Source organism: Nerophis ophidion, linkage group LG01, assembly GCF_033978795.1.
Source record: "Nerophis ophidion isolate RoL-2023_Sa linkage group LG01, RoL_Noph_v1.0, whole genome shotgun sequence".
NCBI classification, from domain to species: Eukaryota; Metazoa; Chordata; class Actinopteri; order Syngnathiformes; family Syngnathidae; genus Nerophis; species Nerophis ophidion.
This window is the reverse complement of record NC_084611.1, coordinates 12090057-12109116: the sequence shown is the minus strand read 5'-3', so window position 1 is coordinate 12109116 and position 19060 is coordinate 12090057. Positions and strand designations below refer to the sequence as shown.

At 42.4% G+C, this 19060-nt stretch overlaps 1 protein-coding gene across 1 annotated transcript in view; it reads left to right on the top strand.

Moving 5' to 3' along the window:
• The first annotated feature begins 32 nt into the window (after positions 1-32).
• LOC133550058 (fructose-1,6-bisphosphatase 1-like) overlaps positions 33-19060 on the top strand; it is a 29994-nt gene continuing 10966 nt past the window's right edge. The window contains exon 1 of the mRNA XM_061896086.1: positions 33-298. Within this exon, the coding sequence (XP_061752070.1) occupies positions 129-298 (170 nt within the window). The 5' untranslated portion in view covers positions 33-128. The remainder of the gene's footprint in view (positions 299-19060) is intronic.

The window sequence follows — 19060 nt, the reverse complement described above, 5'->3', positions numbered from 1 at the left end:
CCCTTCGCGGTCTTCTCGAGTTCCGCATCTCGGCTCCTTATTTAAGTCCCGCAGAACTTCCTCCTGCAACGACAAGAGGAACCTCCTCCGCGCATCCTGGGAGAGCCGAACCTAAGACCGCCGACAACATGTCCGAACAGTCGGCCTTCGACACCAACGTGGTCACCGTGACCCGCTTCGTCATGGAGGAGGGCAGGAAGGCCAAAGGCACCGGAGAGCTGAGCCGGCTGCTGAACGCGCTGTGCACGGCCGTCAAAGCCATCTCCAGCGCGGTGCGCAAAGCCGGCATCGCACACCTGTAAGTATTTGTTCAACGAGTCCGACTTATTAGGGTCCCACGGTCCACCCTGGACGTCCACGTTGGCACAAACCAAAGCGGGAGAGCAGGTTTAGCTCGCACCAATCAGGAAGCGCATACCTGAGAGGCCACGCCCACTCACCACCTACAGCCCAGTCAGCATGCTTCATCAGAAATTAAAGGCCTACTGAAATGAGGCTTTCGGTATAGCTCGGTTGGTAGAGCGACCGTGTCAGCAACTTGAGGGTTGCAGGTTCGATTCCCGCTTCCGCCATCCTATTCACTGCTGTTGTGTCCTTGGGCAAGACACTTTACCCACCTGCTCACCCACAGTGGTTTAAATGTAACTTAGATATTGGGTTTCACTATGTAAAGCCCTTTGAGTCACTAGAGCAGGGGTGCCCATTACGTCGATCGCGAGCTACCAGTCGACCGCGGGGGGTGTGTCAGTCGATCTCCAGCCAGGCTTTTAAAAAAAATACACCTAAAAATTAGTGATCATCAATCTTCACCAAGACGTCAATTAAATGACATTCACGGTACCGGAGGGTCTTGTGAGATGACGCTGGCTGCTGCAAGATCATTATTATTAAAAATTACCGAGAGGAAGTCGAGAAACACTTTTTATTTCAACAGACTCTCGCGCCGTACCTTCCGTCAAAACTCTAAAGGCCGACTGCACATTTCCTATCTTCACAATAAAAGCCCTGCTTCATGCTGCCTGCGCTAACTAAATACAGAGTCTCGGAAAACTGGCGTGCACAAGCGATCCCTCAGAAAGCTGGCGTGCACATCACTTGTGCACGCCAGCTTTCCGAGACTCTTATTTTGTTAGCGCAGGCAGCATGAAGCAGGGCTTTTATTGTGAAGATAGGAAATGTGCAGACGGCCTTTAGAGTTTTGACGGAAGGGACGGCGCGAAAGTCTGTTGAAATAAAAAGTGTTTCTCGCCTTCCTCTCTGTCATTTTTTCATAATAATGAACTGGCAGCAGCCAGCGTCATCTCACAAGACCCTCGGGTGCCGTGAATGTCAATCAAGCAAGCTACGGAATTTGCCACCAATGTTTTTCTTGTAAAGTGTATGGAAGCTGGATGAATTAGATGCCAAAAACCAACCACCTGCTCCCAGTGCCACCCACACTGGTTTAAATGTAACCTAGATATTGGGTTTTCACTATGTAAAGCGCTTTGAGTCACTAGAGAAAAGCGCTATATAAATATAATTCACTTCACATTCATGTGGTATTGTACAGAAAGGACAACTTTTTTTCTCCTCCATTTGAAAATGTGGGCGTTATCATCATTACTGTCTGATTCCAATCAATGCAAGTCATCAGAATCAGGTAATACACCAACTTATATTCTTGTCTTCATGAAAGAAAGACATCTATATGTGTTACACATGCTTGTATTATCATTAAACACATTTAACTTGTTTACAAAAATGTCTCTTTCATAAATAAATATAAATGATATATATAAATGAAGTAAACCCCCTCGAGTTGGTCAATTGAAAAGTAGCTCGCCTGCAGAAAAAGTGTGGGCACCCCTGCACTAGAGAAAAGCGCTAGATAAATATAATTCACTTCACTTCTTATTCAAACGGGGATAGCAGGTCCATTCTATGTGTCAGACTTGATCATTTCGCGATATTGCCATATTTTTGCTGAAAGGATTTGTTAGAGAACATAGACGATAAAGTTCGCAACTTTTGGTCGCTAATAAAAAAGCCTTGCCTGTACCGGAAGTAGCAGACGATGAGCGTGTGACGTCACGCCAAATTTCTTCCCCCTACAAAAACCTTCCCCCCGGAAGCCCCTCCAATGCCTGAAGGACCCCAATGAGAGCGGAACGATACCAAGTTATATGACTCTTAAGGGTTACAGCTGCAAAATTAGCCAGGCAAAAATAGATTGAAAAGGTTAGCATGCTGGAATTCTAATATTTTTTTCAACACCGTTATTTTTCACCAATGACAATCAAGCCAATTATAATGCTTTTAAAACAGGCAGCTGTGTGGGCTGCTTTAAGGTCCTTCCACCCTCATTGGGGTCTTTCAAGCATTAACGCCAAATGTCTTCCGGGGGGAAGAAATTTGGGCGTGACAGCCTCCTCACATCCTCACATTGTTTATAATTATAGCTTCCAGCCGCAAGAGCTATTCGGACCGAGAAAGCGACAATTTCCCCATCAATTTGAGCGAGGGTGAAAGATTCGTAGATGAGGAAAGTTAGAGTGAAGCACAAAAAAAAAAAAAAAAAGAGAAGGCGACGGCTCCGAGCGACGGCAGTGTGAGCGATTCAGATGTTATTAGACACATTTACTAGGATAATTCTGGAAAATCCCTTATCTGCTTATTGTGTTAATAGTAGGGGTGTAACGGTACACAAAAATTTCGGTTCGGTACGTACCTCAGTTTAGAGGTCACGGTTCGGTTCATTTTCGGTACAGTAAGAAAACAACAACATATACATTTTTGGGTTATTTATTTACCAAATTTGTCAACAATGGCTTTATCCTTTTTAACATTGGGAAAACTATAATACTTCTGCCCTCGTTAATCCACATTAAACTGCCTCAAGTTGTTGCTTTTGAATAAATAAAATGACAAAACCTTTCTTCTACATATAAAAAGTGCAACATTAAACAGTTTCCATTGAAACTGTTTAATGTCAACTCATCATTCTTAATTTATTACAGCATTTGAGAAGCCTGTAGTTGACTTTTATTATGTAAATGTTGTATTTTTATCGACATGTGATAGCAGGGACACTGCTATTCAAAACTAGGCTGCTACATTACTAATGATACATGTAACTATTGCTGAAAAATAGTACAATTGCAATAGAAGAGACTATTCATCCTTAAACACAATGGAGTTCAATGAAATAACAGACAGACCGTGCTTTGCTGCCCCTAAAACACACACACACACACACACACACACACACACACACACACACACACACACACACACACACAGCAAAACGTTACACTAAAAGCTAATTAGTAGGCCTTTAAATATCTGTTTGGTACTGTGGAGGTTACTCTTGTAACTCCTCCATCGAAAAGTTCCGACCAAGTGGGAACGTTACAAAAATTAAGAACTTCCATCCATCCATCCATTTCTACCGCTTGTCCCGGTTGGGGTCGCTGGAGCCTATGTCAGCGGCATTCGGGCGGAAGGCGGCGTACACCCTGGACAAGTCACCATCTCATCTCAGGGCGGATTAAAACTTGTATTAGTAGATTGCACAGTACAGCAGTACATATAAGTTTTTCAAGTCGTTTAAGTCGGGGTCCAAGTTAATCAATTCAGTTAATCAAACGGGTTTCATCCACCCCGCAGGATGAGTTTGTTAAGTATAAAAATGAGCCAACATTTTTAAATGAAAGAAACTGCTGTTTTAAATGTGTCCACTAGATGTCACAATAGCAATTATTTGTATCTTTGTAGATTATGCTACGTATTATTATGCTCAGGATGGTCTCCTGATGGCCCCACTATGGACTGGACTCTCTCTCACTATTATGTTAGATCCACTATGGACTGGACTCTCATTATGTTAGATTCACTATGGACTGGACTCTCTCAATATTATGTTAGATCCACTATGGACTGGACTCTCATTATGTTGGATCCACTATGGCCTGGACTCTCACTATTATGTTAGATCCACTATGGACTGGACTCTCACTATTATGTTAGATCCACTATGGACAGGACTCTCACACTGTTATGTTAGATCCACTATGGACTGGATTCTCACAATATTATGTTAGATCCACTATGAACTGGACTCTCACAATATTATGTTAGATCTACTATGGACTGGACTCTCATAATATTGTTGGATCCACTATGGACTGGACTCTCTCAATATTATGTTAGATCCATTATGGACTGGAGTCTCACTATTATGTTAGATCCACTGTGGACTGGACTCTCACAATATTATGCTAGATCCACTATGGACTGGACTCTCACTATTATGTTGGATCCACTATGGATTGGACTCTCACTATTATGTTAGATCCACTATGGACTGGACTCTCACTATTATGTTAGATCCACTATGGACTGGACTCTCATTATGTTGGATCCACTATGGACTGGACTCTCACTATTATGTTAGATCCACTATGGACTGGACTCTCACTATTATGTTAGATCCACTATGGACTGGACTCTCACAATTATGTTAGATCCACTATGGACAGGACTCTCACACTGTTATGTTAGATCCACTATGGACTGGATTCTCACAATATTATGTTAGATCCACTATGAACTGGACTCTCACAATATTATGTTAGATCTACTATGGACTGGACTCTCATAATATTGTTGGATCCACTATGGACTGAACTCTCACTATTATGTTAGATCCACTATGGACTGGACTCTCACTATTATGTTAGATCCACTATCGACTGGACTCTCACACTGTTATGTTAGATCCACTATGGACTGGACTCTCACACTGTTATATTAAATCCACTATAGACTGGACCCTCACAATATTATGTTAGATCCACTATGGACTGGATTCTCACAATATTATGTTAGATCCACTATGGACTGGACTTTCACACTTTTATGTTAGATCCACTATGAAATGGACTCTCACAATATTATGTTAGATCCACTATGGACTGGACTCATACAATATTATGTTAGATCCACTATGGACTGGACTCACACAATATTATGTTAGATCCACTACGGACTGAACTCTCACTATTATGTTAGATCCACTATGGACTGGATTCTCACTATTATGTTAGATCCACTATGGACTGGACTCTCTCAATATTATGTTAGATTTACTATGGACTGGACTCTCACACTGTTATGTTAGATCCACTATGGACTGGACTCTCATTATGTTAGATCCACTATGGACTGGACTCTCACACTGTTATGTTAGATCCACTATGGAATGGACTCTCCCAATATTATGTTAGATTCACTATGGACTGGACTCTCACTCTTATGTTAGATCCACTATGGACTGGACTCTCACTATTATGTTAGATCCACTATGGACTGGACTCACTATTATGTTAGATCCACTATGGAATGGACTCTCACTATTATGTTAGATCCACTATGGACTGGACTTTCACACTTTTATGTTAGATCCACTATGGACTGGACTCTCACAATATTATGTTAGATCAGGGGTTGGGAACCTGTGGCTCTTTTGCTGACTGCATCTGGCTCTCAGATAAATCTTAGCTGACATTGCTTAACACGATAATTATGAATAATTCCGCTGGAATTCACAGTGCTAAAAATAACGTTCAAAATATAAAAGATTCTCATGCATTTAAATCCATCCATCCGTTTCTTACCGCACCTGTGCAAGAAGTCGCATTAATGGTAAGAAGTATTTTATGTCATGATGGGGGGGGGGGGCTGCGGGGTCGTTCTCCCAGGAAGGCAGACGGACTACTCGGGACATGGCATTTAGGTAAAAACATGACTTAATTTAAATTAAAAAAAAGATACAAACAAAAATTGCTCACAGCGAGGCACAACTTGGGCTAAGGAAGAAAGCTAACGCATAAACAGACTATGAACATAAATCAAACAAAACTTACTTGGCATGGCATGTAGCACGAAACTATTGCAAGGCATGAAACAAGTCAGCACAGAGCAAGTAAAAGATCACATTGACGCCAGGGCGACTGACTGGCAAACACAAGCTTAATTACTGCCTCTGATTAGTGCTTGGGAAGCAGGTGAGCAGGCATTTTGTCCACCAGAGACAAACCTTGGAGGGGACCGCAGATGTGGGGACCCGCCACCCCCTGAGCGACCGGTGCAATGGACGTCGAGTGGATCTAGCATAATATTGTGAGAGTCCAGTCCATCACATAATTTATTCAGAAAGTATAAATAACAACAAATAAAAATAGAATATTATTAACCGCGACATGTAAGTGTAGAAGAAAAACTAACATTATGATTTGTACACTTTCAGAATGTGCTTGTTCTCTTTTCAAACAAAGAAAACAATCTGAAGTTGTCTTTATTTTTAGGTTATCATGCCGTGATTTTACCAGTCCAGTCCACTTGGGAGTAGATTTTTCTCTATGTGGCCCCTGATCTAAAATGAGTTTGACGCCTCTGGACTAAAGTGAGGATAAAAGTACTAAAAAAGTTAGATATATACATTTTTAAGATTAGGTGCGCATGGAACTTTGTAAGAACGAAGTCAGGATGTAATGAGTTTGACGCCTCTGGACTAAAGTGAGGATAAAAGTACTAAAAAAGTTAAATATATACATTTTTAAGATTAAGAGCGCAAAGAACTTTGTAAGAACAAAGTCGGGATGTGATGAGACAATAAAGTCATAACATGAAACACTTTGTAATGTTACACAATATTGTCATAGGATTATGGCAAAGTCGTATTTTTGGGAGAAATCATTTGTTCAAAAAATTATGAAAAGAAAGTTATATAATTAAAAAAAAAAAAATCGTTTCACAATCCAAAAAGCCGTGACGTTAAAAACATCGGTAATGGAAGAGAGATCGGACTGCTAAGTAATATGAGGACAAGGGATAAGTGTATTTTTTACAAATGAAGGTCCTATTTTTTGAGGAACGAAAACAAATTTGCAATAATGAACAAAAATTGGCGAACAAAAAGTCGTAATGTTATGAAAATGAAGTCGTAAGTTTTTAAGAAAATTATGCTGTTTTTTTCCAAGAGTAAATTCATGTTCAAAAAAAAGTTGTGAGCCGGATATAAAGCTGTGACGTTAAAACATTGCAATAAATGAATAAAGCGGGACTCGTAAGTAATATCATGAGGACAAAAGTCGGGATATGATGAGACAGAGTCGTAACATGAAACACTTTGTAATCTTACACAATAATGTCGTAGGATTATGGCAAAGTCGTATTTTTGGGAGAAAAAAGTTGTACAAAAAATATATGAGAAGAAAGTAATAAAATTAAAATGAAATAAGTCGTTTCACAATCCTAAAGCCGTGACATGAAAAACATCGGAATATGGGAAAAAGGTCAGACTGGTAAGTAATGAGGACAAAAGCCAAGTCAAGGTCATATTTATTTGAGGAATAAAAACATTTGCAATAATGATGTGGTGATTGGCGAACAAAAATTCGTAATGTTATGAAAATGAACTCGTAAAATTAAGAAAATTACGTAGTTTTTCCGAGAGGAAATTCGTAAATTTCAGTAGTCAGGATATGATGAGGCAATAAAGCCATACCACGAAACAAGTAATGTTTTGCGAATAATGTAGCAGCGTTAAAGCAATAAAGTCATATTTTTGGAGAAAATGTTGTGAACCAGATCTAAAGATGTAATATTAAAAATTGCAATAAATGAATAAAGTGGGACTCGTAAGTAATATCATGAGGACCAAAGTCGGGATATGATGAGACAATAAAGTCGTAACATGAAACACTTTGTAATGTTACACAATAATGTCGTAGGATTATGGTAAAGTCGTATTTTTGGGAGAAAAAAGTTGTACAAAAAAATATATGAGAAGAAAGTAATAAAATGTCAAATAAAAAAAAATCGTTTCACAATCCTAAAGCCGTGACATGAAAAACATCGGAATATGGAATAAGGTCAGACTGGTAAGTAATATGAGGACAAAAGCTAAGTCAAGGTCATATTTATTTGAGGAATAAAAACATTTGCAATAATGAAGTGGTGATTGGCGAACAAAAAGTCGTAATGTTATGAAAATATACTTGTAAAATTAATAAAATTACGCAGTTTTTCCGAGAGGAATTTCGTAAATTTCATTTGTGAGGATATGATGAGTCAATAAAGCCATACCACGAAACACGTAATGTTTTGCGAATAATGTAGCAGCGTTGTGGCAATAAAGTCATATTTTTTGAGAAAATGTTGTGAACCAGATCTAAAGCTGTAATGTTAAAACATTGCAAAAATTGAATAAAGTGGGACTCGTAAGTAATATAATGAGGACAAAAGTCGGGATTTGATGAGACAAAGTCGTAACATGAAATACTTTGTAATGTTACACAATAATGTCGTAGGATTATGGCAAAGTCGTATTTTTGGGATAAAAAGTTGTGCAAAAATATATGAGAAGAAAGTAATAAAGTTTAAAATAAAATAAGTCGTTTCATAATCCTAAAGCTGTGACGTGAAAAAAATCGTATTATGGGAAAAAGGTCAGACTGGTAAGTAACATGAGGACAAAAGCTAAGTAAAGGTCATATTTATTTGAGGAAGGAAAACATTTGCAATAATGAAGTGGTGATTGGCGAACAAAAAGTCGTAATGTTATGAAAATGAACTCGTAATTTTAAGAATAAGAATTCGTAAGAGTAAGAAAATTATGCTGTTTTTCCGAGAGAAACTTCGTAATTTTGCAAGAATTAAGTCAGGATATGATGAGACAATAAAGCCATACCATGAAATACTAAATGTTTTGAGAATAATGTTGCAGAATTATAAAAAATAAAGTCAATTTGAGAGAAAAATCTCGTGGTCTAAATCTAAGGCCGTGACGTGAAAAACACCGCAAAATGAGAATAAAGTAATAAATAACTGTAATATTACAAAAAAGCTCATACTTCTTTGAAAAATAAGTTATTTGAAAGAATGAAGTGTTGATTGGTGAATAAAAAGTTGCAACGTTATGAAAAATAAACTCGTAAGATCGAGATAATGAAGCAGTTTTTCCGAGAGGAAATTCATAATTTTGCAAGACTAAAGTAAGGATATGATGAGGCTATAAAGCCAAACCACGAAACACGTAATGTTTTGCGAATAATGTAGCAGCGTTATGGCAATAAAGTCATATTCTTTGAGAAAATGTTGTGAACCAGATCTAAAGCTGTGACATTAAAAACATCGCAATATTTTTTAATAAAGTCGGACTTGTAAGTAATATCACGAGTACGAAAGATAAATGTAATATTACAAAAAATGTCATACTTTTTTCTAGAAAAATGTTGGAATTTGCAAGGACGAAGTGATGATTGACGAACAAAAAGTTGTAACGTGATGGAAATGAACTCACAAGATTAAGGACAAACTGTTTTTCCCGAAAGGAAATTCGTAATTTTGCAAAAATAAAGTCAGGATCTGATGCGGCAATAAAGGCATAACATGAAACATGTATTGTTTAGAGAATAATGTAGCAGCATTACAGCAATAGTCTAATTTTGGGAGGGGAAAGCCGTGACGTTAAAAACATCGCAATATGAGAATAAAGTCGGATTCGTAACTAATAGAATGAGGCAAAAGATGAGTGTAGTATTACAAAGAGAAAACTCTTTGAGAAAACTGTTGTAATTAGCAAGCATGACGTGGTGATTGGTGAACAAAAAGTCGTAAAGTTACGATATTAAAGTCTTTAGATTAAGAAATGAAGATATTGGATTTCCGAGAGGAAATTCGTGATTTTGCAAGAACAAAGTCAGGATCTGATGAGGCAATAAAGGTATAACATGAAATATGTAAAATTTAGAAAATAATGTGGCAGCATCGTAGCAATAAAGTCATATTTTTGGGGGGGGGGGGGAATTGGGATCCAGATCTAAAGCTGTGATGTAAAAATCATTGCAATATGAGAATAAAGTCGGATTCGTAACTAATAAAATAAGAACAAAATATGAGTATAGTATTACAAAGAGAAAAATCTTTGATAAAACTGTTGTAATTTGCAAGGATAACATGGGGATTGCTGAACAAAAAGTCGTAAAGTTACGATATTAAAGTCCTTAGATTAAGAAAATGAAGATATTGTTTCCAAGAGGAAATTCGTAATTTAGCACTGTGAACTGTGAACCCACACCAAACAAGAATGTCAAACACATTTCGGGAGAACATCCGCACCGTAACACAACATAGACACAACAGAACAAATACCCAGGACCCCTTCCAGCACTAACTCTTCCAGGGCGCTACAATATACACCCCCCTCTAACCCGCCCACCTCAACCTCCTCATGCTCTCTCAGGGAGAGCCTGTCCCAAATTCCAAGCTGCTGTTTTGATGCATGTTAAAAAAAAAAATAGGCACTTTGTGACTTGAATAATAAGTATGGCAGTGCCAGGTTGGCATTTTTTTTTCCATAACTTGAGTTGATTTATTTTATAAAACCTTGTTACATTGTTTAATGCATCCTGCGGGGCATCACAACAAAATTAGGCATAATAATGTGTTAATTCCACGACTGTATATATTGGTATCGGTAATAAAGAGTTGGACAATATTGGATTATTGGATATCTTCAGTTTGAACTCACAACCTACTGATCTCAAGGCTGACACTCTAACCACTTGGCCACTGAGTAAGTTAAGTCAATGGTCCCCAACCTTTTTGTAGCTGCGGACCGGTCAACGCTTGATAGTTTGTCCCGCGGCCCGGAGGGGGGGGGGATTTTTATTTATTTTATTTTTTTTGTCATGAAAAAGGGACTTATTTTGGGTTGGTGCACTAATTGTAAGTGTTGTGTTTTTTTATGTTGATTTAATAAAAATAAAAAATACAATTAATGAAAAATTCTTCTGCGGCCCGGTACCAATCGAGCCGCGGCCCGGTTGGGGCATCAATATATACCTTGATGTTGCAGAAAAAAGACCATATGTTTTTTTTAACCGATTTCCGAAGTCTAAAAGGGTGAATTTGGCGATTTAAGCGCCTTTCAATTGATAGCCTGTCGGAGCGATGACCTTTCACCCGTGACGTCACAAGGTGAAGCGTTTCGCCATTTTCTCAAACACATTACACGCACCAAGTCAAATCAGCTCTGTTATTTTCCGTTTTTTCGACTGTTTTCCCGTACCTTGGAGACATCATGTGTTGTCGGAGGGTGTAACAACACGAACGGAGACGGATTCAAGTTGCACCACTGGCCAAAAGATGCAAAAGTCCCTCGTTTGTTCTGCACACTTTACCGACGACAGCTATGCTACGACAGAGATAAATGATAAAGTCCGAGTCCATGGTTCTTGCCCGGAAAAGGGTGGAGTGCCATCTCCGGGTTGGGGAGGAGACCGTGCCCCAAGTGGAGGAGTTCAAGTACCTAGGAGTCTTGTTCACGAGTGGGGGAAGAGTGGATCGTGAGATCGACAGGCGGATCGGTGCGGCGTCTTCAGTAATGCGGACGTTGTATCGATCCGCTGTGGTGAAGAAGGAGCTGAGCCGGAAGGCAAAGCTCTCAATTTACCGGTCGATCTACGTTCCCATCCTCACCTATGGTCATGAGCTTTGGGTTATGACCGAAAGGATAAGATCACGGGTAAAAGCGGCCGAAATGAGTTTCCTCCGCCGGGTGGCGGGGCTCTCCCTTAGAGATAGGCTGAGAAGCTCTGCCATCCGGGAGGAACTCAAAGTAAAGCCGCTGCTCCTTCACATCGAGAGGAGCCAGATGAGGTGGTTCGGGCATCTGGTCAGGATGCCACCCGAACGCCTCCCTAGAGATGTGTTTAGGGCACGTCCAGCTGGTAGGAGGCCACGGGGAAGACCCAGGACACGTTGGGAAGACTATGTCTCCCGGCTGGCCTGGGAACGCCTCGGGATCCCCCGGGAAGAGCTGGACGAAGTGGCTGGGGAAAGGGAAGTCTGGGCTTCCCTGCTTAGGCTGCTGCCCCCGCGACCCGACCTCGGATAAGCGGAAGATGATAGATGGCTGGATGGATGGGTTGTACTTGTATAGCGCTTTTCTACCTTCAAGGTACTCAAAGCGCTTTGACACTACTTCCACATTTACACACACATTCACACACTGATGGAGGGAGCTGCCATGCAAGGCGCTAACCAGCACCCATCAGGAGCAAGGGTGAAGTGTCTTGCTCAGGACACAACGGATGCGACGAGGTTGGTACTAGGTGGGGATTGAACCGGGGACCCTCGGGTTGCGCACGATCACTGTACCACTGCGCCACGCCGTCCCGAGATGGCAAGAATGTGTGGATATCCTGCGGCATTGAAAGCAGATGCATTTCCAACAATAAAGTCAACGAAATCTGCAATATTGGAAAATAGACCACCACTGAATCTGCCGGAGTGCGTGAGCTATTCAGGGACGACAGACCTCGGGAGCACGGCAAGCGATGACTGCAATTTGTTCCCGCAAACGAGCGAGGTAAACCCCCTGGATGTCTTGGCTAAGACATGTTTGATGCCACTTCTTTTTTTGTCTCATTTTCTCCTCCACCCAACTTATAACGTTGGGCATAAATACACAAAGGTGAGTTTTGTTGACGTTATTGACTTATGTGGAGTGTGAAGTGAAGTGAATGATATTTATATAGCGCTTTTTCTCTAGTGACTCAAAGCGCTTTACATAGTGAAACCCAATATCTAACTTACATTTAAACCAGTGTGGGTGGCACTGGGAGCAGGTGGGTAAAGTGTCTTGCCCAAGGACACAACGGCAGTGACTAGGATGGCGTAAGCGGGAATCGAACCTGCAACCCTCAAGTTGCTGGCACGGCCGCTCTACCAACCGAGCTATACCGCCCCACTACTAATTAGACATATTTTGGCGGCATAGCTTGGTTGGTAGAGCGGCCGTGCTAGCAACTTGAGGGTTGCAGGTTCGATTCCCGCTTCCGCCATCCTAGTCACTGCCATTGTGTCCTTGGGCAAGACACTTGACCCACCTGCTCCCAGTGCCACCCACACTGGTTCAAATGTAACTTAGATATTGGGTTTCACTATGTTAAGCGCTTTGAGTCACTAGAGAAAAGCGCTATATAAATATGTTTCACTTCACTATTTGGTCACGGCATGACTGCAAGCTAACCGATGCTAACATGCTATTTAGGCTAGCTGTATGTACATATTGCATCGTTATTTGCATCATTATTGCATCTTTCCTTGCACCCACATAAATGTCCCAAAAAATATACATTCCAGTCGTTGGTTAGAAGGCGATCGCCGAATTCGTCCTCGCTTCCTCCCGTCGCTGTCTGTTGTGTCGTTTTTGTTTGTATACGGTTCAAAGCGATATGGCTCAATAGCTTCAGTTTCTCCTTCAATTTAGTTTTTGCTATCTGCCTCCACACTCCAACCATCCGTTTTAATACATGCGTAATCCGTTGAATCGCTTACGCCGCTGAAATCCGAGTCTGAATCCGAGCTACTATCGCTATACCTTTCTGTGATATCCGCCATGTTTGTTTCTGGTGGTTTCACGCTGTGACGTCCAGAGTCGAGACCCAGGATGGACCGCTCGCCTGTATCGATTGGGGACATCTCTACGCTGCTGATCCGCCTCCGCTTGAGATGGTCTCCTGTGGACGGGACTCTCGCTGCTGTCTTGGATCCGCTTTGAACTGAACTCTCGCGGCTGTGTTGGAGCCACTATGGATTGCCTTCAAAAGACTCCGACTCCTGCTTATTAGTGATTCCTAGAGCCCGAAAAAAGTCTGCGGGCTATAGAGCGTTTTCCGTTCGGGCTCCAGTACTCTGGAATGCCCATCCTGGTAACAGTTCGAGATGCTATCTCAGTAAAAGCATTTAAGTCTCACCTTAAAACTCATTTGTATACTCTAGCCTTTAAATAGACCTCCTTTTTAGACCAGTTGATCTGCCGCTTCTTTTCTTTTTCTCCTCTGTCCCCCCATCCCTTGTGGAGGGGGTCCGGTCCGATGACCATGGACGAAGTACTGGCTGTCCAGAGTCGGGACCCGGGATGGACCGCTCGTCGGGACCCAGGATGGACCGCTCGCCTGTGTATCGGTTGGGGACATCTCTACGATGCAGATCCGCCTCCGCTTGGGATGGTTTCCTGTGGACGGGACTCTCGCTGCTGTCTTGGATCCGCTTTGAACTGAACTCTCGCGGCTGTGTTGGAGCCACTATGGATTGAACTTTCACAGCATCATGTTAGACCCGCTCGACATCCATTGCTTTCAGTCCCCTAGAGGGGGGGGGGGGGTTGCCCACATCTGAGGTCCTCTCCAAGGTTTCTCATAGTCAGCATTGTCACTGGCGTCCCACTGGATGTGAATTCTCCCTGCCCACTGGGTGTGAGTTTTCCTTGCCCTTTTGTGGGTTCTTCCGAGGATGTTGTAGTCGTAATGATTTGTGCAGTCCTTTGAGACATTTGTGATTTGGGGCTATATAAATAAACATTGATTGATTGATTGATAATGGACGGGTGCTTTGTGGACTTGGAGAAGGCATTCGACCGTGTCCCTCGGGAAGTCGTGTGGGGAGTGCTCAGAGAGTATGGGGTATCGGACTGTCTTATTGTGGCGGTCCGCTCCCTGTACGATCAGTGCCAGAGCTTGGTTCGCATTGCCGGCAGTAAGTCGAACACATTTCCAGTGAGGGTTGGACTCCGCCAAGGCTGTCCTTTGTCACCGATTCTGTTCATAACTTTTATGGACAGAATTTCTAGGCGCAGTCAAGGCGTTGAGGGGTTCCGGTTTGGTAACCGCAGGATTAGGTCTCTGCTTTTTGCAGATGATGTGGTCCTGATGGCTTCATCTGACCGGGATCTTCAGCTCTCGCTGGATCGGTTCGCAGCCGAGTGTGAAGCGACCGGAATGAGAATCAGCACCTCCAAGTCCGAGTCCATGGTTCTCGCCCGGAAAAGGGTGGAGTGCCATCTCCGGGTTGGGGAGGAGACCCTGCCCCAAGTGGAGGAGTTCAAGTACCTAGGAGTCTTGTTCACGAGTGGGGGAAGAGTGGATCGTGAGATCGACAGGCGGATCGGTGCGGCGTCTTCAGTAATGCGGACGTTGTACCGATCCGTTGTGGTGAAGAAGGAGCTGAGCCGGAAGGCAAAGCTCTCAATTTACCGGTCGATCTACGTTCCCATCCTCACCTATGGTCATGAGCTTTGGGTCATGACCGAAAGGATAAGATCACGGGTACAAGCGGCCCAAATGAGTTTCCTCCGCCGTGTGGCGGGGCTCTCCCTTAGAGATAGGGTGAGAAGCTCTGCCATCCGGGAGGAACTCAACGTAAAGCCGCTGCTCCTCCACATGGAGAGGAGCCAGATGAGGTGGTTCGGGCATCTGGTCAGGATGCCACCCGAACGCCTCCCTAGGGAGGTGTTTAGGGCACGTCCAACCGGTAGGAGGCCACGGGGAAGACCCAGGACACGTTGGGAAGACTATGTCTCCCGGCTGGCCTGGGAACGCCTCGGGATCCCCCGGGAAGAGCTAGATGAAGTGGCTGGGGAGAGGGAAGTCTGGGTTTCCCTGCTTAGGCTGTTGCCCCCGCGACCCGACCTCGGATAAGCGGAAGATGATGGATGGATGATGGATGGGTGGATATACCGATGGTGAAAATCAGGCACTTTGAAACCTTTTTTTTGGGATATATTGCGTGATGGGTAAAATTTTTAGAAAAACTTCGAAAAATAAAATAAGCTACTGGGAACTGATTTTTATTGGTTTTAACCCTTCAGAAATTGTGATATGTTCCCCTTTAAGTGACAGAACTTAGGTTTACTCAACCCCAGGCTTCCTGTCATTTGAGGACATGCAGAGTCATGCATACTTTACATTTACCTTCTACTGTACTTCCTCAAAACATCAATCATGAGTAAAGTTTTTGATCCAGCTGATAAATCTCCTTATAAACCATCATCCTCTGCGGTGGAAATTTTGTTTTTGGTCTGTTTTTTGGTAAAGTTACAAGGTTCTGACAAAATATCCCTGTTTTTCAAAACATGAATGTCGGTTGTAGAGGACGCTGGTTTTCAAGAGGTTAGGTGAGTAAAAATATGTGGAGAATGGCACACACATGCCAGACAGGAAGGTCCCCTGAGTTGGGTGTTCAAATAAGTTTAGTTTATTTTATTAAGACCCCCGTTGGCTGAGATTATTTCATGGGTTGTAAAGACTTTAAAACATGCTTGTTTTTACACAAAATACACATATGTACAACATGCAAGACAAAAGAGGGTACACGCTAATTCGGGTGTTGTAATTTCACTTGATCAATACTTTTCTAACATTCTACACTACAAAATAACAAATAAGTATGATTTGTGCCAATATCATATTGGTATTGACCAATACTCAAGGCTCTAATATCAATAGCGTATCAGAAATGAAAAAGTTATATTGGTACACTTTCTGAAAACCATCATCTTTTGCGGGGGAAATTTGTTTTTGGTCTGTTTTTTGGTGGAGTGACAAGCTTCTGACAAAATATCCCTGTTTTTCAAAACATAAATGTCCTATGTAGAGGACGCTGGTTCTCTAGAGGTTAGGTGGGTAAAAATATGTGGAAAACGGCATGCAAATGCCAGACAGGAAGGTCCCCTGAGTTGGGTGTTCAAATAAGTTTATTTTAGTTTATTAAAATCCCCGTTGGCTGAGATTACCTTATTTTCCGCACGATAAAGTGCACCGGATCATAAGGCGCACCTTCAATGGATGGCCTGTTTTAAAACTTTGTTGGGGACGGCGTGGCGCAGTGGGAGAGTGGCCGTACGCAACCCGAGGGTCACTGGTTCAAATCCCACCTAGAACCAACCTTGTCACGTCCGTTGTGTCCTGAGCAAGACACTTCACCCTTGCTCCTGATGGGTGCTGGTTGGCGCCTTGCATGGCAGCTCCCTCCATCAGTGTGTGAATGGGTAAATGTGGAAGTAGTGTCAAAGCGCTTTGAGTACCTTGAAGGTAGAAAAGCGCTATACAAGTACAACCCATTTATCATTTATATATAAGGCGCCTAGAATAGATGCTAGAGTAGAGGCTGGGGTTACGTTATGCATCCTTTAGACCAGGGGTGCCCACACTTTTTCTGCAGGCGAGCTACTTTTCAATTGACCAACTCGAGGGGATCTACCTCATTTATATATATCATTTATATTTATTTATTTATGAAAGACACATTTTTTTAAACAAGTTAAATGTGTTTAATGATAATACAAGCATGTGTAACACATATAGATGTCTTTCTTTCACGAAGACAAGAATATAAGTTGGTGTATTACCTGATTCTGATGACTTGCATTGATTGGAATCAGACAGTAATGATGATAACGCCCACATTTTCAAATGGAGGAGAAAAAAAAGTTGTCCTTTCTGTACAATACCACATGAAAGTGGTTGGTTTTTGGCATCTAATTCATCCAGCTTCCATACACTTTACAAGAAAAACATTGGCGGCAAATTCCGTAGCTTGCTTGATTGACATTCACGGCACCCGAGGGTCTTGTGAGATGACGCTGGCTGCTGCCAGTTCATTATTATGAAAAAATGACAGAGAGGAAGGCGAGAAACACTTTTTATTTCAACAGACTTTCGCGCCGTCCCTTCCGTCAAAACTCTAAAGGCCGACTGCACATTTCCTATCTTCACAATAAAAGCCCTGCTTCATGCTGCCTGCGCTAACAAAATAAGAGTCTCGGAAAGCGGGCGTGCACAAGTGATGTGCACGCCAGCTTTCTGAGGGATCGCTTGTGCACGCCAGTTTTCCGAGACTCTGTATTTAGTTAGCGCAGGCAGCATGAAGCAGGGCTTTTATTGTGAAGATAGGAAATGTGCAGTCGGCCTTTAGAGTTTTGACGGAAGGTACGGCGCGAGAGTCTGTTGAAATAAAAAGTGTTTCTCGCCTTCCTCTCGGTCATATTTTCATAATAATGATCTTGCAGCAGCCAGCGTCATCTCACAAGACCCTCCGGTACCGTGAATGTCATTTAAGTGACGTCTTGGTGAAGATTGATGATCATGAATTTTTAGGTCTATTTTTTTTTTAAAGCCTGGCTGGAGATCGACTGACACACCCCCCGCGGTCGACTGGTAGCTCGCGATCGACGTAATGGGCACCCCTGCTTTAGATGGAGCTGCGCTAAAGGGAAAGTCAACAAAACAGTCAGATAGGTCAGTCAAACCTTATTAATAGATTACAAAACCAGCGTTCTGACAACTCCGATCACTCCCAAAATGAATAAACAGCTATTTTATTATTTTCCCCGATTCAATAAACACGTAAAAAAAAAGTCTGATCCTGTTACGGTAAATCAAACGTTAGTGCAATAACAATATACTAACACTCGAAATAGTGCAAAGCAATAATATATCAGTTGCTCAAACGATAATGTCACACACAACACACAAAATAAACAAGTAAAGCTGACTTTAGTAAGTTATTCCTCATCCACGAATCCCTGAAATTCTTCTTCTGCAGTGTTTGAATCAAACAGTTGGGCGAATACTGCATCCGTCTCGTCGAAGTCGTCATTAAAGGAGTCAGTGTCGCTGCTGTTAATGTTAAATTCTCTCGCTGCTGCTCTATTCCCGTCTTCTACTGTGTGACTGATCGCCTTGAGTTTAAACTCTGCGTCGTAAGTGTGTCTCTTAAGAGGAGCCATTTTGGGGTCTTTACTTAAACACACAGAAACGGCACGCCTCCCGCAGTCATTTATCCCAGCATGCACCGCGGGCTTCTTCTTCTACGGGGGAAAAGGAAGTCGGCGGCTGCTTACGGGCGTGGTGCAGTGGGGAGTGGCCGTGCGCAACCCATGGGTCCCTGGTTCAATCCCCACCTAGTACCAACTTCGTCACGTCCGTTGTGTCCTGAGCAAGACACTTCACCCTTGCTCCTGATGGGTGCTGGTTAGCGCCTTGCATGGCAGCTCCCTCCATCAGTGTGTGAATGTGTGTGTGAATGTCATCAATCAATCAATGTTTATTTATATAGCCCCAAATCACAAATGTCTCAAAGGACTGCACAAATCATTACGACTACAACATCCTCGGAAGAACCCACAAAAGGGCAAGGAAAACTCACACCCAGTGGGCAGGGAGAATTC